Genomic DNA, 27,543 nt, shown 5'->3' with positions numbered 1-27,543 from the left:
GTGCTTCGAGAAGTGTTTTCAAATACATGTCTTTTGGGTTGTTATTTGAGCATTCTATAGGATAATTTCATAGAATGGTGACTGATGGGGTCAAGGTATATCAGAATTTAAAGATTTGAAAGATACTGTCAGATTGCCCACCAGAAGGACATACCAATTGCATGCCTGTCCACAGAGAAGTGGCCCCTTCCTCGCTTTCCTCACACCCTTGCCAACTGTGGATATTTTAATCTCCGCCTTTGAAACTACCTTTACCATTATCTGACCTCTGAGAAGTGGTATCTCATTGCTTTTGAATTTGTGCTCCTTACATCTATAAGTGAGGTTTTTCTTCTGAAATACTTATTGGCCATTTGTGTTTTCTGTTAACTGCTTTTACATATCTTTTGCCTATTTTTCTTTTAAATGATTTTCAACTAATTATTGATCATCTATCTAATTATAACTCTTTTGTATATTAAGGAGATTCGTTTTTTGCTTATGTTGAAAATATTTTTTCCTAATTTGTCCCTCGATTTTAAAAGTTGTTTGTTAAGATTCTTTGTAATGAAGCCATTCACTTTTTTATGTGGTCTTATCTAATTAGTTTTCCTAATAATCAAGTTCTGTTCCAACATAAGTAAGGTTATTGGAACAGTGGGCTTTTCCTTAAAGTAATTTCCCTGTAGATGCATATAAACTAAATTTATTTGGACCAATGGCTACTTAATATGTTTATATTCAGGAAGATTCACAAAATGTCTGTTCCTTATCATGTTTTGCTTTGGTTATGGTACCCTGGGCTGCAACATACATAGAAAGTTCTGTAGTTTTTTGCATAGCAGTACTTGACAAAATATTAACCTGGAGTATAAATTTGGATTGGTGAGTCATTTCTTTTGTAGATTGTCTGCATATATAATGGCTCATACCTGTAAATAAAAATTGAAAAGTTTTTGAATTTTTCTCTTTCTGGTATTTCATATTTTAAAAAGATGCAGAATACTAACTATTGTCAAGCAGTATGAGGAAATAACTCAAAACATAAAAAACATCCTACAAGTTTACTCTGGAATTGGTAAGCTCTTCTATTTATGGGGTGACTCCATTGATTGTAGGGCACGGATGTCCACTGCCAGTAAAGGAGCGCACGTAAATTCCAGCTCCTCATCAAATAGTGGATGCACACACACAGGAACTGGAGTGTTTAGTCTATAACTCATGTCCACCCAGCTTTTATTTGATGATTTTTTTTTAAAGTCATCTCTTCATCCTCCTATCATAATGGATAGACATGTTTGGATTTTTAAAATATTAATACTAACTGGATGACTATTAAGTAGTATAATCAACATGAATTCAAGTTGCATTTAATTCAAACTATCATTTGAGGTATAACTGAATGAAGAGTTAAGATTTATTTTGTACCATTTGATACACTGAATTTACTCTTATAGTACGATCCTTTGTTTGCTTCTGAAATGAATGTGGCATTAAGTACTGAATGCCTATAAAAATGCCCAGCAGTCTGTAAGACACTGTGCAGATGGAACTCAGAAATAATAAGACTGAGTCCTTGAGATAGTTTAGAGGTGTGTTTACTGTGAAGCTGCTGTGCTGGCACTTAACCTCCAGGGCCTCTCACTTGGAATACTTTCTACATAATATTATTTTATTTATTTATTTTTGAGACAGAGTCTCACCATGTTGCCCTTGGTAGAGTGCTGTGGCATCAGAACTCACAGCAACCTCAAACTCTTGGGCTTAAGCTATTCTCTTGCCTCAGCCTCCCGAGTAGCTGGGACTACAGGTGCCTGCCACAGCACCCAGCTTTTTTTTTAATTGTAGTCGTCACTGTTGTTTGGCAGGCCCAGGCTGGATTTGAACCCACCAGCTCCGGTATATGTGACTGGCATCCTAGTTGCTAAGCTACAAGCGCTGAGCCTTTAATTATTTATTTTTAACATAATTTTATATTCATAATTTTGTATTTTTCTTTTTCAAGAGTACCACTCAAATTACACAAGCTCTCAAGTTACGGACGTATCTTTAAAACCTCGATCTACTTAGTACTAAACTGGTTTACTGCAAATGAGAAGGCTTGCGTTTGTGAAAAAAGCAGATAACCACTTAAAATGGTATAAAATGAAGCTCTAACATGTTCTGCAGATAAAACAGGGTATGGAAATGCAGAGAAATGGCTGGGAGTGGTGGCTCACTCTGCTCACTCTGCTTGAGCTCAGAAAGTTGAGACCAGCCTGAGGAAGAGCAAGACCCCCATCTCTGCTAAAAAGAGGAAAACTAGCTGGGTGTCATGGCAGATGCCTATAGTCCCAGCATCTCTAGAGGCTGAGGCAGAAGAATTGCTTAAACCCAAGAATTAGAGCTGTGAGCTATGATGACAGGGCACTCTATGAGGGTGAGACAGATTCTGTCTCAAAAAAAAAAAAAAAAAAGAAGGGAGGGAGGAGGAAGGAAGGAAGCAGAAAAGAAGACATAAATCCTGTTTATTTTGTTTCCTCTGCAGAAATTTGAATTTGTCCATACATGTGCAAGCCTCACCATGAATATTTCTTCCTCCATTTTCCTACTCACACTTACGTCTTGTGGTCAGGCTTCAGTCTTGACTGAAGTTAACCAAAAAGCACATTCTGAAAACACTGAGTTCTTAAATTGGTTGTTGGGACTTTTAATGTCTATAATCAAGAGGAAGCAATTACGTTGTATAAACTTGCCTATTCTGAAGATAAGCATTCAAAATATTGTTTTCTTATTGGTAGATTGTGGTAGACTTGTTTGTGGGTCTCTGGTAATAATTCTTTAAGTTATTTCATTTGATTTCTTAATAATAGATTACTTGTCTTTTGTGAAATTAACACTAAGTTTTCACAGCACATGCTAATCATATAATAAGCAGCCAAGAACGGATTGAAGGCAGATGCTGTAGTATTTATTTCCCGCCAGAGAAAAGCTTATTTCAAGTCAAGCTTTGATTTCCCATCAGAGTTCTGATCATGTGGCCTTTCTCACATGGCACTGTTTGCTTTCTGGGATTCCTTTTTTATCTTTTTTTTGCAGTTTTTGGCTGGGGCTGGGTTTGAACCCACCACCTCTGGTATATGAGGCCAGCACCCTACTCAAAGGTGCTGCCCCCTTTTTTAATCTTTTTATAGGTTTTTCATTCTCTTAATATGAGCCTTCGTGATTGACTAAGAGATAGTGATTTGAAGTCATGTTGGGCTAATTCCCTGTGTTTGCTCATCCTTCACTTGGGTGATCATCATTTCACAAGGATTTCTTCCTGTTTCTTGTGCTTCTCTCCAAGGCTCAGAGTTAATTCTAAACTACCTTGGCTCCCTGTTAACCTCAGAGGAAGTTCTTGAATTTGGGTGGCTTTTGTAATTTTATTTTCTCTAACGTCAAACATACTTAAACACTTAAAATTCTATTCTTCCCACCGTATCAGTTTAAAAAGTAATGGAATTAGGCTGGGTGCCGTGGCTCACGCCTGTAATCCTAGCACTCTGGGAGGCTAAGGCGGGTGGATTGCTTGTTCTCTTGGGTTTGAGACCAGCCTGAGCCAGAGCAAGCCCGTATCTCTACTAAAAACACGAAAAACTGAGGCAAAAGGATCCCTTGAGCCCAAGAGTTGGAGGTTGCTATGAGCTGTGATGTCGCGATGGCACTCTACTCAGGGCGACAGCTTGAGACTCTGTCAAAAAAAAAAAAAAAAGCAATAGAGTTAGATACCTCTGAGAATGCCCAGCCGCAACTGTAAGGAGAAACCTACGTTAGCCAGTGATTCTTACTGAGAGCTGTGAAATATCTCTGTAAATACCTAGATTTTTTTTCCTGACAGTTGTCATAGTAGCTACATTTTGGGCTATTTCTTGAACATTCTCTCTCTCTCTGATACACATCTCTGGTATCAGAAGTAACAGAAAGGCCAACAGCTGCCTTTGCCAAGCCACTAATGGCACTCAGGTCACAGTGCGGGAAGCCCTGAGCAGTAGTCCGAATTACTCCCTTCCTTTCCAGAAAATTCTCCCAGTGGAGGACTTTTGGGAAGGATGAAGGTTGAAGCCATTTGTAAACACTCTTCTGTAAGCGATCGGACTTAAATGTGCTTGTTTATGTCACAGAGAAGAGACTAATTCAGCAGGTCGTTGACCTCACTCCTTCCCATATCTGCTTGCTACGCATTTTCACACACTTTATCGCGTTCTCTTCACTTAGCATTACCCTCGTGTTTACAGATGAAAATTTGGTGGCTTAGAAACATTCAGTGGCAGAACTGGAATGAAAACCTACCCCTTTCTGACCCAGAAGCTCTTCCCAGATATTAGCATGTTACCTCCTGTGGTTCCTTAATTTTAAAAGGAAGGGGTTATACCCTTTCTGCTACTACAATCGATTTCCCACGGAAAACGCGTGTCCTGAGGGCTCCTTCCTTCACATTTTTGCAGGCAGCTCACTTGACCACTGATACTCTTATTCACTTGTCTACTCAAACAGTATCTATCAGCTTTTCATACGTACCCTGTACAGTACAAAGTGCTGTGTATGTATTGGTGGACAAGTCTGCCGTAGTCCCTGCCCTCTTTATGCTTAATGCCTAACCCTGAACAAAACAGCAACAAATACATTTCTATGATTAAAACTGACATGACCACTGGAAGATAGGAGTGAGCTTCTATGACAGATAATACGAGAGGATATTTGGGGGGGCTATACTCAAATAAAACTGATTTCAGGTGGTCACTCAGATAGATCATGGCCCATAAGGTCACTGTCGTGTCTGTGTGTGTGTGAAGTATTTCTGTGTATTTGATGGGCTCAGGCCAAATTTCTGAACTTGATCATCAGCTACATCCCAAAGAGGGCTCTTGCAGGAGGGTGGGTGATAGTAAATGAGAAAGCATAGTGGATTTAAGCAAATATGTATATCCTACCATGGATTTAAGTCACCTTAAATCCACACTTTATGTCACCTAAACTGGGAACACTTTTATATGCAAAACATGATGTACCAATAACCAGCAAGCATGGAGCTGCCCTTGTTAGTGAAACTGGTTCCTCCACAGCACAGGGAGGAGGTGATCCGATAGGAACCTGGAAAATTTTATTTATTTCCAAGGATTTTGTCGTAAGAACCAAATATGGTTCTTTTTACTTTAGAGTTTTCAGATACTTTATGGGAAAAGCAATTTTCGTAACTTTTAGCCAAGAGATTCAGGTGTGAGGCCTACAGGATAATGGTTAAGCACATGGGCTTAGGAATCTTGAATTTGATCTCCGTTTTGCACTCCTTCCTTGCTCTGCACCGGCGGGCAAGTTAATTTATCTTACTGGCATCAGTTTCCTCAACTTTAAAATAAGAATAAAAACAGCACCTAATTTATTAGGGTATTATGAAGTCGAAACCTGATAATATAGGTAAAGTTCTTAGCATACTGGCTGGAAAATATTAAGTGCTTAAGAGATTACCACGACCTTGTTATTTTCTTTCTTCATGGGATTTATCGTTATTTGAAATGTCTTTATTTCTTTTGCTTATTTCTTGCCTGTCTTCCCTACGCAGAGACCATATTTGTCTTAGTCATGGCACTATGGTCAGGGAGGGGTGGTGCTTGCAGTAGGTTCTTAGGAACCATTTGTCTAACATATAAATAATGGTTATTATTATTCATGCCTATTACCAGCAGGTGCTTTGAATATTACAGTGAATATTACCTAGCCTCTGACTACGTTTATAACTTCTCTCACGTATGTAAGAAAATTTTCCAAAATAATGCTATACCATTCCTTTCATTAGTTTTAATGACGCCCCTCCCCAACTTTCCACAGGGCAAAATGTAAACAAGAGGGTCACTCATGTAAGTCCTTTAAGTCCTTTTGCCCACTATGCATGAAAAAGATTAGATTTATTGGTGCTCATCCTATTTATTTAGTAGGAAAGCGGAAGCTTTCGGGAAATTTTAACACTGCTTTGTTTGTTTTTTCTTTTTCTTTTTTCCTTTTTTTTAGAGGCAGAGTTTTACTTTATCGCGCTCGGTAGAGTGCTGTGGAGTCACAGCTCACAGCAACCTCCAGTTCTTGGGCTTAGGCGATTCTCTTGCCTCAGCCTTCCGAGTAGCTGGGACTACAGACACCTGCCACAACGCCTGGCTATTTTTTGTTGCAGTTTGGCCGGGCCGGGTTCGAACCTGCCACCCTCAGTATATGGGGCTGGCGCCCTACCCACTAAGCCACAGGTGCTGCCCAGTTAACATTGTTTTGTTTCTTTTCCAGCTTCACATACTGGAATATAATATACAGGATATTCAGATATACTGAAATCCTGACTAGGTTGAGAATTTCTTAGTAAATGAAGGCTTCTTTTCCTTCCCGTCCCTTCCCCTTCCCCTTCCTTACCTTTCCTTTCCTTTCCTTTCCTTTCTCCTTTTCCCTTTCCTTCCTCCCCCACCACCTCCCCCCTCTCTCTCTCCAGAGACTCACTTGTCGCCCTCAGTAGAGTGCTATGACATCATAGCTCACAACAACCTCAAACTCCTGGGCTTAAGTGATCCTCTTGCCTCATGAGTCACTGGGACTGCCACAACACTGGCTAGTTTCTCTCTCTCTCTCTTTTTTTTTTCTTTTTTTTTTTTAGAGACAGGGTCTTGCTTTTTGCTCAGGGTGGTCTTGAACTCCTAAGCTTAGGCAGTCCACCTGCCTTGACTTCCAGAGTGCTAAGGTTACAGGTGTAAGCCAGTGCTCCCTGCTTATGAAGGCCGTTTCTTAAGATTTTGTTATACATAGGAGTTTAAATGGATTTTCTCTGAGTAGGCAAAACTAACAAACAAAAACCCCCCTCTGATAGTATATATGTTAAATTCTTTTTAAAAAAGAGTAAGGAAAGATAAATTGGACTCAGATCTTATTTCCTGTGGCTGTGAGGAAGATGAAGCTATTGGCTGGTATGAGAGAAAAGAGGATTACAGGAAGGGCTAAGAGACCCTTTGAGTATTGAAATGTTTACAATTTAGAGAAGAGCACTGGAACATTTTGTAGGTCATGTCCTTCGTGAAGGGTCTCGTGGTCTAGCTGGTACAGGCTTTATCAGGTAAGGAAAAGCAGTTTAGTTCAGAAAATAATAGAAGATGTAACATTTATAATAATTTACGTATCCAGAGATGTCCACACCGTAATCCACAGAACCTATGGTTGTTTTAGATTATATGACAAAGGGTGGTTACAGATGGAATTAAAGTTGCCAGTCAGCTAACTCTTAAATAAGGACATTGTCTTGGATTATCTAGGTGGGCCCAGTGTAATCACAAAGATTTTTAAATGTGGAAGATGGAGGCAGAAGAAAGTTGGAGAAAGAGTTATGAAGATAGAAACAAGATCAGATAGATGCTGGCTGTAACATGTTGCTGGCTTTAAAGATGGAGGAAGGGAACCTTGAGCCAAGGAACACAGGCAGCTCCTCCAAGCTCGAAGAGGCAATTAAAGGGATTCTTTCCTAGAGCCTCTAGGAAGGAGTGCAGCCCTGCCAGTACCTTGATTTTTAGCCCATTGAGTCTTGGGTTGCCCTTCTGACTTACATACAGAACTATGAAATAAATAACTTTGTGTTCTTAGAAGCTGCTAATTTTGTGATAATTTGTCACAACAGCAACAGATAAAAAACAAGGAATTCTTGTCAGGGAGGTTACTCCACAAATCGAGGGCTCCCGGGTTTCAAGACACCAAAGGTCCGGTGTTGACCTTCGTCCTTCTTCTGCTCGGGGTGTCATGCCCTGTTCAGTTGCGGCCCACACGCTCAGCTCCGGGAAGCAGGGCTGGAAACAAAAGACAGGGCTCAGCCTCCACACGACAAACATTATTACCATCTTCTTTCTGTACCTTTGCCAATTGCTCCGGGCTAACTAGAAAAGTTTAACCTTGGGACTGTTTTAGAATTACATCTAGCCATAATTACATGAGGGAAAATGGAAATAGGTTGTTCTCTTCCCTACTGGGTTGGTTGTCGTTGGTATATCTTTACTTTTACCAAGTGGACCCAACTTGCAGCCGGCAGCCCTATGGGAGTTCTCAGTGGGATCATGTATAGAACCTGAGCTTTATGGGCTGGCAGGGGTGGTTCTGTTAACCGGCATTAAAGGGATTCTGTCAGAGGCTTTCCCTTAGATCTTACCTGGGCTAGCTTTCTTTCCCTGAGGTGGGGTTTATAAGACCTAAGAGATAACAATGTTTTCATGAAGTAGCCCTCTTTTTATTTCACTTGGCGAAGGGAGGTAGGACGTGCAGTTATTCCTCTTTCTTTCTTTCTTATTTTTTAAGGAAGAGTCTCATAGCCTAGCTCGTAGCAACCTCAAACTCCTGGGCTCAAGAGCTACTCTTGCCTCGTTGTTGATTTCTATTTTTTTTTCTATTTTGTCTCACTTGTGCTTAGGCTGGTCTCGAACTCCTGAGCTCCAGTGGTAATACACCTGCCTCAGCCTCCCAGGGTGAGCCACGGTGTCTGGCCTATCCTTCTTTCTTTGAAAAGAATACTTACTGAATTATCCAGCATGTTTAAAAGTAAAAGTGTGCTTATGTTTGGAAGAAAACTACAAAACAAAAGTAACAAGAAACTGAAAGGCAGTATGCAGGTATTCTGGGTGTGCCTGGAGAAAGTTTCAAGTTCAGCCTTGGTAAGCTAAAGCAGTAGTTTTGACTGTTTTTTAGCAATTGTTGGGAAGCTTTGATCATCAAGAACCTACAAAGAGCTATGTACCCTCTCTAGAAAAAAAAAAAGCACATCACAAAATTTTGCATTTAGGAAATTCCCAGGCTTCCGTAAGTTCATACAAGAACCCTGAGTTACAACCTCTCCCTTCCCCCACCAGGCGAAGGGTCCTTACCATAGATGACAGGGGGATATATGAGTCACCATTATGAGTCAGAGGGAGGGTACTGCTCCTAGCTTGCCTTGGAACTAAAATCATAAAGTACAATTCTGAAAAGTAAATTAAAGTATATTTAATAGTTCATTGAGTAAATTTAGTGGGTAAAAAAAAAGTATCTGAATCTTAAAAAGATGAAAGTACTGTTTATTATTAATTTTTTAAAATCACTTTTGTTTGAATTGTGTGTGTGTGTGTGTGTGTGTGTGTATTTAGTCCTTGAGAATGACATGAGGCCCCTAGTCCTGTGGAAATACAATTCCTTTGCATTGGGCCTCTACTAAAGTTGCCAGTCGGCACCACTTTTTGGCAATTTGATGCTATGTTGAGTTTTTGTAAGCAAAAGAGAGAAAAGTAGACCTGAAAATGATAGGATACCATGATAGCAAACCCATATTCACTGTATTTGGTCTTACATAGCATACTTTATAAGATTCTTAAAGACTTTTGCAATAGCAATGTTTTATGGTTGGGCAATACCGAGCCACGGGGTTGAAATGATTTATTTGTTAGTAACATATTCATTCATCTTCGACCTTAGAAAAATCTAGACTCATTAACAGAGTCTGTGGTTGTCAGACTGCTACCTGCCTCCCACCTCGTCCTAACCTGCTTCTTCTGTTTCCCCTCACTGTAGCAGGCTAGCTAACAAGCCGCATTTGCAGGTGGTTGTCTAGAATTGTTATGAGTTAGAAGTGGAAAGAGGAGATATGGATGGCCCACCAAATTCTGAGTGCAGAAAATGGGTCAGAGAAAAGCGGTGGATGACAGGAACTTGGAATGGGAAATAGAAGGATCCTTATAGCAAGTGTGTGGAGCCAGCGTACTTAAGTAACTTGAAATTTGGGTGAGAAAGAAGAGACACCTTCTTGCATTCTTCCCCTTGGATGAATGGCTGTACAGTTTGTCCTTTTGATCGTCTCCTCTTTTTTTTTTTTTTTTTTTGTTTGAGACAGAGTCTCACTATGTCACCCTTGGTAGAGTGCTGTGTGGCATCTCAGCTCACAGCAACCTCAAACTCCTGGGCTCAATCAATTCTCTTGCCTCAGCCTCCCTAGTAGCTGGGACTACAGGTGCCTACCATAATGCCTGGCTGTTTTTCGGTTGTAGTTGTCATTGTTGCTTAGCTGGCCCAGGCTGGGTTCAAACCAGCCAGTGTTGGTGTATGTGGTTGGTGCTGTAACCACTGAGCTATGGGCACTGAGCCTTTTTTTTTTTTTTGACAGAGTCTTACTATGTTGCCCTTGGTAGAGTGCTGTGGAGTCCCAGCTCACAGCAACCTCAAACTCACGTGCTTAAGCGATTCTCTTGCCTCAGCCTCCCAAGTAGCTGGGACTACAGGTGCCTGCCACAATGCCTGGCTGCAGATGTCATTGTTGTTTGTCAGGCCCTGGCCGGGTTCAAACCCACCGGCCCTGGTGCATGCAGCCTGCACCCTCACCATTGAGCTCCTGGTGCCGAGCCATGATCATCTCCTCTTTAGACACTTGTGGATTGGGGATGAGACTTAAAGTGTTATTTTTGAAGAAGATTTTACAGCGTTTTGTGACTGTTGAGTGGAGCAGAGACACTAGGTGCTTTTTGCTGTTAATGTTGCCTGAACTGTCAGAGTCTACAGTTCAGATACTGCAGAGAACTGAAGTCTACAGTTCAGATACTGTGGATACTGCAGGGAGGTGGAGGGCCCTTCGTGGCAAAGGCCTGGAAGGGAGGAGAGAAGGTCTTTGGGGGGTTTCTCTTTTTTCCTAATCCTGGGAAAACTTTGCCTGGAGAACTAGGCCTCGTGAGAGAAACGCACAGCACGGGGCTGTCTGCTCAGTCTCGCCCCTTCCTTTCCTCCTACAGGACAAGGGGTTTTTGCCTTGTCTCTCACCCTCATCTTCCCCTTGAATAAGCAGCTGCACAGAGGAGGTAACCAGCCCTTTCCAAGGTCGGTTTGGTTTCCATGCCCAGTCTCAGGTCAGGCTGGGGTGGAGAGGTGTCTGCCGTGGAGGCCACCGGTCAGAGCCATTACACACACCTGCCTTGCTGATCCGTGGCATCCAGTCCAAAGTCCTCAGCGCGGCTTACTCTGTGTTCCCGACATCTGCAGGCTATTTCACCCGTGTCGTTCTGAGTCCAGGTCAGCTTCTGAACATTTTTTTCATACCTGACCTGTGTTCTTGTGGGTCAGTTACAGAGAAATGCCTCAGAAGTTCCGTTTACTAGGAAAGCGAGGACTCCCAGGGGCCCCTGAGTCAGCAGCTTCAGGGAGGTCTCTCTTGCTTTTACTTCCTCCCGCCTGGCCTTTCACCAGCTCTGGTGAGCGTCTCCTTCCCTTCTCTCCCTCCCCAGTTTTTCTTTTCTTCATGGTGGTAGAGGGTACCGATTAATCTATCTAGCGAATGTATACTGAGTGCCTACTCTGTGCAGGCTCTGTGCCAGGCTCATTGGAAATCCTTGCCACAGCCGACGCCACCCTCCTGATCCGTCCCTTGTCCCCTCCATGCCTCATCTCCCACTCTCCCTTACTCGCTGAGCTGTGCTCTTCACAGCAGCTTGATGGTTCTCAGACTTACTGTCCTGCTGCTGTCGCAAGGCCTGTGTGGTGGCTCTTCCCGCCATAGGGAAGGCTCTTCCTCTAGAGAACTCCATGGCCCACCCTCCACCTTCTGGGGGCTTTTACTTAGTTCACATGGGCCCTACCTTGAATACCCCATCCCATAGGAAATCGTAACCTCTGACCCTCCATTGTGCCTGGTCATCCTCACCTGCTTTGTTTTTCTCCATTGCACTTTTCCCCATCTGACTTAATAGGTATTAATTGATTATTAGATTATTGTCATTCATCCCCCCACCAGCACCACAGGGTACTCTCCATGGAAACAGGGACTTTCGTTTGTTTGTGGCTATGTCTTCAATGTCTAGAATAGTACTTGGATTACTAATAAGTAATCCTCATTGAATGAGGACTAAATAAGGAAAAGAATGAAGGAATGAATGAAAGACTGAAGGTTTCTAATGTCAGACTGTTATGATGGGATGGAGGGAGACATGAAATAAGCCTGTGTAGTTAGGTAGTAACTCAGGCTGGTCTCTGAAGTTTGTCAGGGTTCAAATCCTGCACACTTATTAGTTGTGTCTTCAGGGATGATTACTTAGACTTTCTGGGCCTCATTGTTATCCTCTATAAAATAGGAAGAAGAATATCTCTATAGGATTATTGTAAGAATTAAGTGAAAGGGTCCACCTAAAGCACTTTTCCCAGTGCTTGGTGTATAGTAAACTCTTGGTAATTATTAGATCACTTGCTAGAATCAACTAGAGCCTGAAAAGGTCTTCAGGATTACCCCATCCTGGTCTGGTGTGACTCAGATTTTCCTGGTGGGGAGCAAAGGTTAGAAAGACCCCACCACCACCAGCATCAAAGAGACTGTCCCTGGTGACAGCTTTATCGAAGGATTTCTCTGAATCACAAATTCACCTTGTCCTTCCCCTCAAACACACACTGAACATTTCGTCCTCCCAGATAGACTCCAGAGAATACAGACATCCTCTCTAGAAATAACTGTTTCCCGTTTAAATATTAGCAACCAGTTAAACATTAGATTGGTTTTGCTTTTTTCTTTCTTTGTTTTTTTCTTTTTCTTTCTTTCTTTCTTTTTTTTTCTTTAGTAATTTTTAGGCTGCAGTCAATAATTGCTTAAGGCTGTACTTTAGGAGACATTTATAAATCTTTCTCTTGCCTTGTGATCACAGAGAAGAAAATCATGCAAAAAGTTGTTCTGACAATTTGTATTTTAGTTGAAGTTTTATGAGTTACTGTTTAAAGAAGGGCATTTGCTCATTGGTAAGCCTTCTTAAGAGGTTGGAGCTTTGATCTTAAATCCTAGGGAGGCTTTGCAGAAATCGGAGGTGACATTGTTGACAGGTTTGTCTGTATTCTACCTCTATTAATTAAACACACACATACACATACCCTCTGTTTACTCCCCTGGAATAAGTGAATTGAACTTGACTTTGATTTTTGATGGGAAGCTATGAGGGGGTCTAGGGTAACATCAAAGAAACATTCTTAATCTAGTAAAACTGACTCTCAAATGACCTAGCCTGAACATTCAAGAGTTCTTGATTCCAATGCTAGTCGAGTTTCTTTTCTGCAAAGCATTAATTCTCCTTAGTAAGAAAGGTACAGGGAAAAACAGTCATCCCTTCCCCAGTCCATTAAGTTCCAGAGGGTTGCAGGATCTTTAATTTTATCTTACTTCTAAAAGACTCTTTTGTAACACTGTCTATACTCATTTTTTTTTTTTTTTGTATTCTCATGCTGTTTATACCTTCAAGATGTCAGGATTAAGATCTTAAAAATTCTTTTCTATTTTAATTTTAGATTTTTGGAGTAATCGCAGCTATTTAATATGTTAAAGCTTTTTTTTATGCCCCTTAGCTCTCAGAAATGAAGGCACAGATAGTTTGGCCTCTTGAAAAAGCATGAGGCCAGATGGTGCAGGGGTCCTCAAACTTTTTCAACAGGGGGCCAGTTCACTGTCCCTCAGACCATTGGAGGGCTGGACTGTGGGCCCCCGGATGAGTCGGCTGCTAAGCAGGACAGGCAGTGGTGGCAAAAACACCCCGTTGGTCCGATAAATGTCCTCGGCGGGCCGCATGTGGCCCACGGGCCATAGTTTGAGGACGCCTGGCAGAGACAGACCTGAGCCTTGTGGCTGGGAGGTCAGTTATCATGTCTCCCTCTGGAACCTGCTAGAGCACTCTTTGCTCACAACAAATACCACCATGTGCCCTGCTGGGTGTCAGGTACTGTTTCAAGCTCTAAAGAATAGTGAGCAGGGCAGTGCCTGTAGCTCAAAGGAGTAGGGTGCTGGCCCCATATACTGGAGGTGGTGGGTTCAAATCCAGCCCCAATCAAAAACTGCAAAAAATAAATAAAGAAAGAAAGAATAGTGAGCAAAAGAGACAAAAATCCTGCCCCTATGGAGTTTATGTTCTAATGGACAATTAGCATAGTAACTAAAGTAGTTATACAGCATATTAGAAGTTGTTAAAGGAATACAGAGAAAAATATAGCAGAGAAAGGGATGAAATTAGAGTTGGTTTGGATTTAAAATAGAGTGGTCAGAGGGAAGACCTTGTTGAAAAAGTGGTATTTGAGCAAAGACCTGAGCAGTGGAGGGAATGGCACAGGTGTGGGTGGGAAGCAGCAGCAGAAAGCAGCCGGTGTGTGTGTGTGTGGGGGGGGGAGCAAAGGGGGGGCCGGAGAGGCTGGAAGGGAGTGAGCACCTGGAATGGTAGGAGGTCTGGACAGAGGTCTCCTTAGATCACTCGGGGCCTTCTGAGATTCCTAAGACTTTGGCCTTTTCTCAGAGTGAGATGAGAATTGTGGGAGGATTTTTTTCCTTTTTCTTCCCCTTCTCATCCCTTCCATCCCCATCCCACCCTTCTCCCCCCATCCCACCCCTTCCCTTCCCCTCCCTTCCCTTTCCCCCACTTCCCTTTCCTTGGGTCTTCCTATGTGTTGCCCAGGCTGGACCCAGACTGCTAAGTTCAAGTGATCCTCCCACGTATCTAGGACTATGGGTGTGCACAGCCGTGCCATGCTCAGCTTTCCGTGGGGGAGGGGGTTCTGAATGGAGCAGTGACACGATCTGATTTATGTTGAACAGAATCACTACGGCTCATGGGCAGAAGCTAGGACACTGGTTAGTTTGCTGTTGCATTGATTCTAGGCCAAAGATGGAATTGATGAGAAGTACGTGGATATGTTGTAAAGGCAGACCCAAAGGTTTCTGATGGATTAGGTGGAGATAAATCGAGATTTAAGCCTGAGCAACTGGACCCTGTGCTCTACCATACATGTCTTGTGTTTGGTGGCTCTTACTGGTCTTCAAATTATTATTGAGCAATCATCCTGGTCCTTATTGTGAACCTGTAGACACCCTGGCAGCCTAGAAAGCCCATTGCAGATGGCACCAGGTTAACTAATGAGAGAGAGCTCTCCCCAGTGGAAGTTGCTCAGTCTTTCTGACCTGTCTGGTTGTGTATGGTGGTGTCCCCTTCTGGGGGAGGAACTGTGACCAGTATCCATGCCATTCAAACGTGTACCTGTACCTTGGATCAGAGTCTGAAAAATGTAGGAAAACAGCAAGAGAGTATGAGAAGCTAAAAATAAACCAGAAAGATCTGGACACTTTCGGTACGAACCTCTCTGAAAAGAAAAACATCAGGAGTCAAACGTGTGCCTTCCCTTGTAAGCGTTTCCTCCAGTTATTCCATGTCTCGTAGCTACTCGTCAGAAGATAAAAGATGTGATATTTCTAGAATAAACAGAGAAGGAGAGAGAGAATTAATGAACTAATATGAAATGTGACAAAGGCAAAGATGAAGTCTCACAGTTAGTCATTAAGGGATGGCAGGAGAGGAGTTCATGGACCTCACTAGTCAGGTGGTTGGAAGGTACGATGGCTGTCCCTGAGCTGTGCTCTGCTCATCACTGCACCACCCCAGTCTTTTACTTAAATAAACCACAAGTCCTGTTGTGAGAGAACATGAGGACATAGTTCACTATGATGGTGGCCAAAGATACAGCCAGAAATTCCCACTCTGTTTATTTACTAGGAATCTTGTTTCCCATCCCTGCCTTGCTCACATGGGGTTGAGTAAATCTTCATCTGACTGAGCTCTTATCTTGGAGGAGCAAAGGGTAGCCCTGGAAACCCTTGAAATAGCAGGTGCAGGACATAATGAAGAGACACAGGAGGGTGGAGTCCAGTGGAAAATGTCTAAGGGAGGCCAAGAAATCCCTGAGGCTGATGAGTTAGAGAAAGAGCAGGTGGATGGGGGGGTGGGGGAGTCTGTGCCTCAGGGTGCAAACTGCAACCTACTGGGATGGGTGATGGGAAGACCAGATGGACTGGCATTCGCTCAAACCAGATGGTGGGCTTTTATTTGTAAAAGGATCTGTAAATCCTAGGAACAAGGAACCATAAGGACACTGGGGACTTTAATCCCATTAGTAGAAGACAAAAGTGTGTTCTTTAAACTCACCAATTACGGAATTTCTGTTATCAAAACTTTGGGACAAACAACCAGCTTGTGAAGCTCCAAGGAATCTCCGAGTACTGATGGAAGGAGAACGTGCAGAAATAGTCCAGGTGTTATAAATTACTATAAAGAGTCTTAAGAACTTTAAGGGAGGCTTGGCGCCCATAGCTCAGTGGTTCAAACCCAGCCCGGGCCTGCTAAAACAACAATAAAAAAAAGCTGGACGTTGTGGTGGGCGCCTGTACTCCCGGCTACTAGGAAGGCCGAGGCAAGAGAATCGCTTAAGACCAAGAGTTTGAGGTTGCTGTGAGCTGTGATGCCATGGCACTCTACTGAGGGAGACATAGTGAGACCCTATCTCAGAATAAATAAATAAATAAATAAAAGAACTTTAAGGGAAAATACTCCATGTGCATTCTGAACCAAACAAAACATACTGTGTTTGTGTGAAATAGGCTTGCTCACATGTGGAACTGGAAGAATAAATAGCTTGACAGTATAGTTAGAGATGGATCGATTATCAATTGAATTTTGAATTTGTAATGAGAGCACTTTTAAAATTTAAGTACCTACTGCTTTCCAAAGCAATTGGACCCCTGCACCTCCTTCCCTAGTTGCTGTGTCTAGAGCAGCTCGGCCCCAGTGGAGCCTCAGCTGCTCTCCTGGTGCTGAGGGATGGGGACTCCGTTCTGCTGTCCTTGTCTCCGTCATTATCAGCATGCTCCTGCCCCAGCACGACTTGCCTTCCAGGAGGCCAAACTCTTTAAGTGTAGCTTGGAGCCATCATTTTCATGCTCCTGTGTGGCACAAGGGCAGGAACTGTCGCTGCAGAGCTACATCCGCCTTGAATAGACCCAGCGGAGATGTGGCAGGCAGGGTGGGATCTGGTGTGGCACAGTGTCCTTGAGGACTCATGTCATGTAATATTTGATTCTCCTGATAGGAAGGAACCTAATGCTATCTAAAGATTTCAAAGAAATCTTAATTATTAACAGACAGTTTGCTGAGTGCAGTTGCTCACGCCTATAGTCCTAGAACTCTGAGAGGCCGAGGCAGGTGTATTGCTTGAGCTCAGGCGTTCAAGACCAGCCTGAGTAAGAGCGACACCCTGTCTCTACTAAAAATAGAAAAACAGCCAGGCACTGTGGCAGGCGTTTATAGTCCCAGCTACTTGGGAGGCTGGACAAAGGGGATCACTTGAGCCCAAGAGTTTGAGGTTGCTGTGAGCTGTCCTTAACGTGGCACTCTACCCCGGGTGACAGAGTGAGACTCTTTCTCAAAAAAAAGGAACTGTCAATAATGCCACATCAATTTTTGATGCTAGTTCATAAATGTTTCTTTCCTAATTACTTCTGAAAAGCATGACTCTGTCTTGTAGTTGAAGCTGAACAACATCGCCACCCAACACCATTGACTGTTTTTGCTCACTTTGTTTTTATCTATAAAGATATGGAAACCTGACAAGCCCCACCTGTGAAGATGATGGAAGCCAAAGTTCATCCGAGTCCAAGACGGTGATCAAGAAGTAAGTGTGCTGTTTCTTGGTGTCACAAGTTCTCAGTCAAGGTAACATCTTCAAAAAATGTAGTTTAGTAGAGGTTTTCGTCCTTTCAAATGCCGCCCTCATTTTTTTTTCCCATAATGCATAGAGACTTATTTTGTGATTATTTTACAGTGTTTGTTTATTCACCCAGTAAAAATATACTGAGCACCCACTGTGTGCCAGGCACTGTGCTGTGGTCTACAAAATAAACAAGTGGGCTGGGCATGGGGGCTCGTGTTTGTGATACTGGCATCTGGGAGGCCAAGGAAGATGGATCACCTGAGCTCAGGAGCTCAAGACCAGCCTGAGCAAGAGTGACACACTGTCTCTACTAAAAATAGAAAAACTAGCCCGGTGTGGTGGGGCACATCTCGAGTCCCAGCTACATAGGAGGCTGAGGCAAGAGGATGGCTCAAACTCCAGAGTTTGAAGTTGCTGTTAGCTAGGACACCACAGCACTCTGCAGAAGCTGAGAACCGGATGGGGTCTTCTGGGGACTAAGGGTAGGTGGAGCAGAGAAGGTGCAAAGATGGGACCTGCTTCCTCAGTTTGGAGTTAGGAGAGTAGAGGGGCCGGCTGAGGAGTCCACAACACAGCAGCTTCAGGGAAGGGTTGGAGGAGAGGGAGAAAGAAGTCGTGTCCCAGAGACAAGCAAAGAAAGACTTTGAGACAGAGGTGACCAGCTGTGTCGTGCTGCCCACACGGAAGAGAGGAGTCTGGGAGGCGGCTCCCGCTCGGCAGCACTGCAGTCCCTGGTGACCTTGACAAGTATAGTTTTGGTGGTCTGAGGTGTGGGTCAGAGAGAATGAAGGGGACAGAGTGGGAAGAGTGAATCTTTTCAGAGGAGGAGTTTTGCTGTAAAGGAGAATAAAGAAATGAGAAGGAGAGAGGGTTTGTTTGGGGGTGTTTTTTGAAAGGGGGAAGAGACTGTATGCTGCCGAGAGTGTTGTAGGAGAGACCATGGCAGCATCCATGCTGAGGGGTGTGGCCCCCCTGGGAGGGATGTTCTGGAGTAGATGGGGTGTGTGTCCTGCTGCCTGGAAGCACGGGTGTTATTAGATATTCATTTTGGGGCGAGAAGTCTATGGGGTAATCCTGTGGAATTTTTAACTCCTCTTTGGATCTACTGATGGAGCCAGGGGTATGGAAGTTAGAAAACTGAGTGTCTTTTTAACTCCTAAGTTGGGTCCATGTGGTTTTAGTTTTAGTGAGTGGATTATAGATCGTAACTTTCCAGAAAACCAGACATACCAGTGTTGATATTTCAATGCCAAGTGCTGGCTGGGCACAATGGCTTACCCTGTAATACTATTACTTTGGAAGGCCAAGGCAGGAACACTGCTTGAGCTCGGGAGTTTGAGACCAGCCTGAGCAAGATCAAGACCCTCTCTCTACTAAAAATAGAAAAAAATCAGCTGGGCATTGTGGTGCCTACCTATCGTCCCAGCTACTCAGGAGGCTAAGGCAAAAGGATCACTTGAGCCCAGGAGTTTGAGGATGCTGCGAGCTATGACGCCAGCTATGATCCCACAGAACTCTACCCAGGGTGACAGAGTGAGACTCTGTCTCAAAAAAAAAAAAAAAAAAAAAAAAAAAAAAGAATGCCAATTACTAGGGATGGTGGGAGTAAAAATTACTTTGTTTCTAGAAGAGCTTGGGGAAGGCCTCTTGGAAGAGATGACATTTGAGCTGGACTTGAAGCACAGTGAATATTTTTGTCGTAGAGCTGTCTGGGCATAGGTGACAGTGGGACCAAGTCAAGGAAGAGCAATTTCCATTGCTTAGAGGACAGTACAGATTGGTGTGCCTGCTTCATACTATCTGTGCACACTGGGTGAGGGGAACCAGTGGAGCTGAAGCTATTATAAGAGATTAAAGTTATGTCATGAAAGGCTTTACTATCTTGCAAGAGAGTTTGGACTTTCCCTGGTAAGCAGTGGGCAGTCAGTCAGCCATAACAAGTTTTTACAGGAGGGAAAAAACATAACAAGACTGGTGATTTTTCACAAGGGAGTAGACTTCGAGCCATCTTACTCAAACTGTAACCATGGGCTTGGCGCCTGTAGCTCAGCGGCTAGGGCACCAGCCACATACAGCAGAGCCGGCAGGTTTGACTCCAGCCCGGGCCTGCCGAACAACAGTGACAACTCCAACCAAAAAATAGCTGGGCATCGTGGCGGGTGCCTGTAGACCTAGCTACTTGGCAGGCTGAGGCAAGAGACTTGCTTAAGCCCAAAAGTTTGAGGTTGCTGTGAGCTATGACGCCACGGCCCTCTACCAAGGGCAACATAATGAGACTCTGTCTCAAAAAAAAAAGTGTCACCATGGACCCATAGTGTCCTCATCACCTGCGAGCTTGTTAGAAATGCAGACTCTCAGGCCCACAATGACCTGAAGGATTGGAATTTGCAGTTTAATAAGATACTCAGGTGTATACTCTAAGCACATTAGAGTTTGAGAATCACAGGATTAGATTTGTTTTTTTTTTTTTAGAGAGACAGAGTCTCACTTTGTCGCCCTCAGTAGTGTGCTGTGGCATCACAGCTCACAGCAACCTCCAATTCCTGGGCTTAAGCGATTCTCTTGCCTCAGCCTCCCGAGTAGCTGGGACTACAGTCGCCTGCCACAACGCCTGGTTATTTCTTTGTTGCAGTTTGGCCAGGGCCAGGTTTGAACCCGCCACCCCCAGTATTAGAAGGTTTTTTTTTTTCGCTGTATTTGTCATTGTTTGGCAGGCCTGGGCCGGATTCGAACCCAGCAGCTCTGGTGTATGTGGCTGGCACGTTAACTGCTTGAGCTACAGGTGCCCAGCTAGGATTAGAAGTTTTAAAAAGTTTTGTTTTCCCATGAAAATTCATTAAAATCATGATTTATCTTCTAAAGGGAGCCATTTTATAACCTATTTGGTGGCATATACAAAAGAAAACATACTGTAAGGACTGAGTGGCCAGCTTATGACTTAGACTTGTGACCAGATTCAGAAAGATGCGTGTTGTTACCATAATTTGGATATCAAGTCAAAACTAGAGATACCAGCCATTGGAACATTCCAAGGAAAGTAATGGTCTGAAAAATATCCAGAGCTTTTCTGTTTCCCAGAGGAGTGTTTGGAGATGAATTTTTGGGGAATTAGTAGTTAAAGAAATTATACTCTGGATATAAAGAGTCATGTTCCTTATTTTAAAGACCCATTCAAATTCATTGTACACCAGGATCACTAATGTGGGTGACACTCCAGGCTAAGCTGTTTTAAAGGGTTTCAGAGCTTTAAACATGTGAGGCCTTAACAAAGAGCTTCACATAGAACTCCCTGAGGGGTCCATCATCTGGGGACAATGGTCTTTTCCTAAAGCCTCACAATGACTTGGAGGAAAGTTCCTGACCCTTTTCTCAGACTGAGTTGCCTTTTTAAAAAATTACGGCTGACGAAAATATGCCACTTTGTCTTATAATGGAGTGCTCTGTGCTACGGATTCTGGAATGTTACAACCCCTTCTCATGGCGACCTCTTTCTTCCTTTCATTTCCCTTTCTTCTGTCTTTCTCACTGGTTTTTTTTTTTTTTTTCCACTTGTCCCTTGATTGTTTTTCATCTCACTTCACTATTACCTTTCTCCCTGTCTTTTTTTCTGATGTTCTCCTTCTCCTGATGATTTCTGTGCCGACGCAGGAACACTGTGAGAGGAAGTCAGGTAAAGCCCTTCTCCATCCAGACGTAACATACTGCAAATTCCTCGGTCACCTGGGACCTCTGGTGTCTGACTTTTGGCAATGATTGAAGGCTTCCTGACGGCTGAGGGATGTGTAGGAGGCATGCCTGTGGGGCGCTGATTCTCAGGGGGGCAGTTTTGTCCGCCAGGGGTCATTTGCAGACATTTTAGTTGTCTGAACTTGGTGGGAGGGATGCTGCTAACATTTGGTGGGTAAGAGGCCAGGAATGCCCTAGAACATCCTAGAATGCAGAAGACAATCGCCCCTCTCCCACAACAAAGAATGATCTGACCTTAAATGTCAATAGTTCCTAGGTCAGAAGCCCTGCTGGACAGTGTTGAGGCCGTAATTCTCAAGCAAAAACTGTCTTTGTGTATGAATACCTAATATATATAAAAATAAGAATGTGCTTACTTGAGAAATGTATTTTATTTTCCTTCTCCTCATTAGATGAATCAAATACCAAGGGGGTCCAGAACCAGCCAAATGGGCAGTGGAAGGCCGAGGTCAGGAGCTAGAGGACCCGGCTCCAGCCACTCCTCCATCAGTCTGTCACTTTCCAGTCACAGGACCTGAGCAGTGTCCCTTCTCCCTTCTCTCTAATGAGTGCTTAGAATAAATGCTCTCTAAAGTCCTTTCAGGCTCAGTGATGTCTGTGATAAAATTCATTTAGATTTTTCTTTACCTTTTTAAAAATGAAAATGAGAATCAGAAACAGAAACAGAGGTATGTTCCAGATATCACATTGAGTTTTTGAGAGGCATCTTTGACCACCTGTCCCTGCCAGAAAGACCGGTTTTGATAAAACAATAAAAAAAATAGACAGGCTTTGATGGTTCATTATTAATGGTGAGGGAACAGCTGTTTACTGAAGAGCCGACCTGAAGCACTGTCCTGCTGGGATGGGGCGGCGAGGAGGGGCAAAATGCCTGTCATTTTCCTTTGCTGCGAGTCCGTTCTCTTGTGATTTCAGGTGGAAACTGACAGCAGGAATCCAGTGACATTCTAGAAGTAAACATCCTATTTTAGGGCAGTTGCCTTCAGTTTTGCAGACCCCAGCTGGAGATTGAGGCTGGAGACAAAGAATCACTATTGGGTTTAACCACTAACACAACAATGCCCAAATATTGTTTGGTTTTTCCATTTTTTTTGCTGTAAAGCATAAAGCTAACCGTAAATCTCACAGAGGCTCCCAAGTACCAAATTAACAGTTGTTCCCTATATTTCTAACTATGGATCTAAACCTTTCAGAGGGCTATAAGACTAAGGAAGGAAAACCTGAAAATACAGATGAAGCCCTCAAGATAAAAGCTTGGTCTGTGGTGTCTTGGGCCACACCTGATGAGTGTCCTTCTTGCATTTGAAAAGTATCAGTTGCGAGGTGACTCCCACATGCAGGGCACAGCAGACATACTCACAGCCCGGAGTGTGCCCGGTTCAGGCTTTGTACAGTCTTGGGACCCTCTAAAGTTATCTGGCTAAAGCAAGAACGTTCTCTGTTGCAGAGAATTCAACTTCCAAGGCTTCTAGATGTTGGAATCTTTGCCAGCACAGTGATGTCTGATTTTAGGGCTAAAGTATATAATAAGGTGTGCCTTGTTTATTTCTAAATAGCTGGCCACTGTTTAGGAATCAGGAAACTCGCTTCCTATTATGGAAGAAAATACTTCTCACAATCATTCCACCTGTGCCCTTTTCCTCCTTCCAGCTGTCCCTTTTACATGACAAAATATTATCTTTTAGAATAGTACAAAATAATACAATAATGCAAAATATTATCTTTTAGAATAATACAATAATACAATATTATCTTTTAGAATGAGCCCGATTGAAAAAGGCCACTCTTCTGAGGGAGGATCTATGACAGTCACTGAATTCAGAAGTGAATATAATGTGAGTTTTACACCATGAGTCTGCATTCTCTGAAAAGTACATGAGATGATAATATCTCTCTGAGTATAGACACAACTTTATTTAAAAAGGTTTAAAATTTCTTAAGAAATGACGCTTCATTTATAATGTTGAAATAGTTTCTGTTTCCTTTCCTTTAGTTGAATCTCATAGCTTTCCTTCTGGAATGCCAAGTTTTGCTTTCTCAGACTGTCTATCGTAGCTGAAATTCTGTTTTCATTTCCACACATTTAGCTGATACGAATTTCATGCTTGTCATCTTTTCCCAGAAGTTGTAAACAGTGTTACCAGCTTTTAGTTACTGGTAAAGGGTCATGTGACTAGGAGTAGTCCAATACTTTGGACATACTTTAAGGAAAAAAGAGGAGACTTAAAGAAAGTTGGCTGTGATTCTTTAATGCCTGAGACACTTCAGAGTGGAAAGCATTAAAAAAATCTTTCCCGGGAGTTTGAAATCAGTAATCATTCCAGCAAATTGAAATACTCCGAGAATGCATGAGTGAGCTAGAGTGATACCCTGTCTCTACAAAAAATAGAAAAATGAGCTGGTCATGGCAGCGTGTACCTGTAGTCACAGCTAATCAGGAGGTTGAGGCAGGAGGATCCCTGGGTCCCTTTGAGTTTGAAGGAACCTATGATCATGCACTGTACTTTATCCAGTGACAGAGAGTGACCCTGTCTCTAAAAAAGAAAAAAGAATGTAATTGAAATTAATCTGAATTATTATAACCAAAGTAGGAAAAAGGAGAAGGGGTGAAGGACCGAGCAAAACCAAGATTTAAAACTTCTGATTTATCACGCCTGTAATCCTAGCACTCTGGGAGGCCAAGGCGGGTGGATTGCTTGAGCTCACCAGTTGGAGATCAGCCTGAGCAAGAGCGAGACCCCATCTCTAAAACACAGCCGGGTGCTGTGGTGGCTATCTGTAGTCCCAGCTACTCGGGAGGCTGAGGCGAGAGAATTGCTTGAGTTCAAGAGTTTGAAGTTGCTGTGAGCTATGACGCCACCTCATTCTACCCAGGGTGACAAAGTGATACTCTGTCTCAAAAATAAAATCTTCTAGGCTCAGTGGCTAGGGTGCCAGCCATATACAATGGAGCTGGCAGGTTCAAATCCAGCCTGGGCCTGCCAAACAACAATGACAACTACAACAAAAAAATGGCCAGGTGTTGTGGTGAGCCTCTGTAGTCCCAGCTCCTTGGGAGGCTGAGGCAAGAGAATCACTTAAGCCCAAGAGTTTGAGGTTGCTGTGAGCCGTGACACCACAGCACTCTACCAAGGGCAGCATAGTGAGACTGTCTCAAAAAAAAAAAAAACAACTTCTAATTTAGGAGAATCAAAGGTTATAATGTGAAAGGAATATTTATTAAAAGTAAAACAAAAGAAATAAAGAAGTAATATGCCAGCTCGGTGCCTGTAGCTCAGCAGCTAGGGCACCAGCCACAAACACCAGAGCTGATGGGTTCAAATCCAGCCTGGTCCTGCCGAATAACTACAACCAAAAAAAAGCCAGGTGTTGTTGCGTGAGCCTGGAGTCCCAGCTACTTGGGAGGCTGAGGCAAGAGAATCCCTTAAGCCCAAGAGTTGGAGGTTCCTGTGAGCTGTGACGCCACTGGCACTCTACTGAGGGCAACAAAGTGAGACTGTCTCCAAAAAAAAAAAAGTAGTATATCACATAAAAGTCTAGTATTGTCTTTAAAATATCTATAGGGGGTTACACATGGAGTGGAATAATAGTTACTGACAACTCCAAAGGTGGGAGCAGGGTGAGGGTAGAAAAATCTCCTAATAAGTACAAAGTACACTATCCAGGTGATGGGTACCCTAAAAGTATAGATCTCACCTCCGTACAATGTATTCATGTCAACAAAACCGTAATATACCATCTAAATCTATTGAAATAAAAATAATAATAAAATCCCCATCCAGGACAAAAAATAAATAAAACCTGTAGTTTTAAAAGTCACTAAAATTCTAAATCCAATCTTTGGATATAAGGCAATATGGGTAGAAAGTGCCCAAGCAGAAATTGATGTTCTTATCATTGAAGAGAGTAAAATAACATCAATAATCAGTGATTCAAAAAGAAGAAAATTCAGTCATTCGAGTATCTCCTGGGCTGTTCTGTATGTTGGAGAAACAGACATGATAAGCAGACTGTGTCGCATGACTCACCTGCCGCATTGCAGATGATGGAGATGAGGACGCCTCACCGCCACTGCGGCCCGCAGTTTGTGGTGTGCTTACTTCGTGCAAGGCATTCTGCTAGGCACTTCGTATTTCTATCTTTTTTTTTTTTTTTTTGCCATCACAAGTATCCTGAGATATTGTTCTTACTTTATAGGTGTATAACCCGAAGCTTCAGAGAAGTTACAGACTTTAACTAAGATCATGCAGTTGGTTAAGTGACAGGTCTGGTATTTGGACTCAGGTCCAGCTAACCCCAAGCCCTGAGCTTCCCCACTGAACTTTTGGGCTCTCAGCCCTGTCATTTAAAACAGAGCACTGAGATCTCGGGTGTTCACAGTTCCCTCGCATTTACCTGTGTCATAGGATAAGACCATTGGAGTATGGGAAGAGCTGGATGATGGTATCACTCAGGTTTTAGGTTGTTCTCACTCTGAGATCTTTTAATTTGTCGTGATTTCCTTTAATCTGTGCTGCTTTGCCGGGCTATGGCTTTATAAGGAGTGAACACATGGGGCGAGGGCCCCAAACAGCTGCTAGAAATGTGGAAGTTAGACATGTTTCCTGGGGAAGGAGAGAGGTTGGAGGATGAGAGGAAAGAAGAAAGAAGACCGGATGACTCAGGCCCTCCAAATGAGAACCTGCTTCCTGTGCCTGCTGCCCTGCAGCATCTGTCCTCGCCGACGGAAGCTCCATCCACGTCGAAAACTATACACGGCCTCAGCAAGTTTTTCAATAGAGGCCTATTTATAATATGAAAACTCCCTTCTGGGACTGTGGGGAATTGCAGAATAAATCATGGGAGTCCCTGAAAGATAATTTTGGCGAGTGGAATATTTTTTCCTGATAGTGGCGTTTTTCCCCTAATCATTGCTAGAATTTATTGACTGCTCAGTAGGGATAGTGCCTGCGTTAAGTACTGTATATACTGTCTGTATTCTCGTAATGACTCTGTATTATTATTTCCAATTTATAGATGAGAAACTTGGGACATAGGGTAAGGAACATGCACACAGTAATTAAGTAAAAGAGCTGGGACCTAACCCAGGCCTTCACCTCTGCACTGTGTAGCCTTTTCTTCTTGTCCTCTGATAAAAATGAAATTATTTCTCTTTAAGTATTTAGTTTGGGAATGAAAGCTAGGTGTGTAAATAACCTTGCCTTGGGGTACTTGGTTTCATCCTGCCCTTGGCCTTCTCCCACTCAGCTTACTCTGTATTTCTGTGTGTCTTCCTATCGTAATCTTTTTCTTCCTTCTGGCCTTGGAGCCTTTTCTCTTCTCTCCCCATCTCCTATCTCTTGGCCTATCCTTGCCAAGGTGCTTAGATATGATTCTGGCTTTGTTTGCCTTTATCTCCCTGGCCCTCTCTCAATCCCTCTCTCCCTTCCCCAGTATCCTAATCCCTACTTAGCTCTAGTAGCAAACTGTGATAGTGGAAAGTACAAGAAAGCAATGCAAGATGACCTTGACCAGTCCAGATAATGATGTTTCCATCCTTTCTAGAAAAAAAAAAAAAAAAGTTCTGTATTTTCCTTTGTTCTTTCTCAGTAGGAAAATCATCTAGCGGGAGGTCTCAGAGGCAGCCTCTATCTGGCAACCTTCCCTGAAACAGAGGGAAACTATTCTGTGATTAGGAAAACAAGGTGGAAGGTCTAGCTCAGGGCCAGTGTCAAGGTTGACTTAACCTTCCTTCCCTGAAGGGCAGCGTGCATTAGATCCCACCCTCGGAGCTTGGCAGAAGTCACAAGCCACAGTGTGTGAAAGGCCCACCCTCTGAGTAGATCTTCTTACCTTCTCACTGTCTACCAGGAGAAGATCCAGTTGTTGGAGAATGTTCTAGAATAGAAAGACATTTTGCTGCTTTTGAAAATGGTCCCATGTCTTACCTTCTGCTGCCCATTAAGTACAATAAATTATTATCTCCAGTAGATTTCTGGGGAGGGAAAAGAGCTCTAACCGGACAGTTGTTCTTTTTGTCATGGTCCTCTTATTAATATTTCTAGGTTCAGAGGTTATACATTATGAGAGAGATGACTTCATACTAGAAAAAGTTTTTATTAAATATTTTACCAATTCTAAAGTATTTTGCCATCTATGGGATTTTAATATGACTTAATATATTTACCTAAAATCTCTGCATTCCTTAAAAATCTGTGGTTTAAGCATAATGGCTGCCTGACTGCTGGCCGCAGTCCTCTCCCTCTGTATCTCATGCCTGAAGGTCCCCAAGGAGGGCTAGAA

General features: G+C 43.0%; 1 protein-coding gene across 1 annotated transcript in view; it reads left to right on the top strand.

Annotated features, from left to right (window-relative positions):
* The window catches only part of RGL1 (ral guanine nucleotide dissociation stimulator like 1), a 124,675-nt gene that overhangs the window by 43,905 nt on the left and 53,227 nt on the right, over positions 1-27,543 (top strand). Inside the window, exon 4 of the mRNA XM_003785630.2 lies at positions 17,398-17,475. Within this exon, the coding sequence (XP_003785678.1) occupies positions 17,398-17,475 (78 nt within the window). The remainder of the gene's footprint in view (positions 1-17,397; positions 17,476-27,543) is intronic.

This window comes from Otolemur garnettii, unplaced genomic scaffold, assembly GCF_000181295.1.
Source record: "Otolemur garnettii isolate 467f Iridium unplaced genomic scaffold, OtoGar3 scaffold00016, whole genome shotgun sequence".
In the NCBI taxonomy this organism is placed as follows: domain Eukaryota; kingdom Metazoa; phylum Chordata; class Mammalia; order Primates; family Galagidae; genus Otolemur; species Otolemur garnettii.
This window is presented reverse-complemented; position numbering and strand designations above follow the sequence as displayed.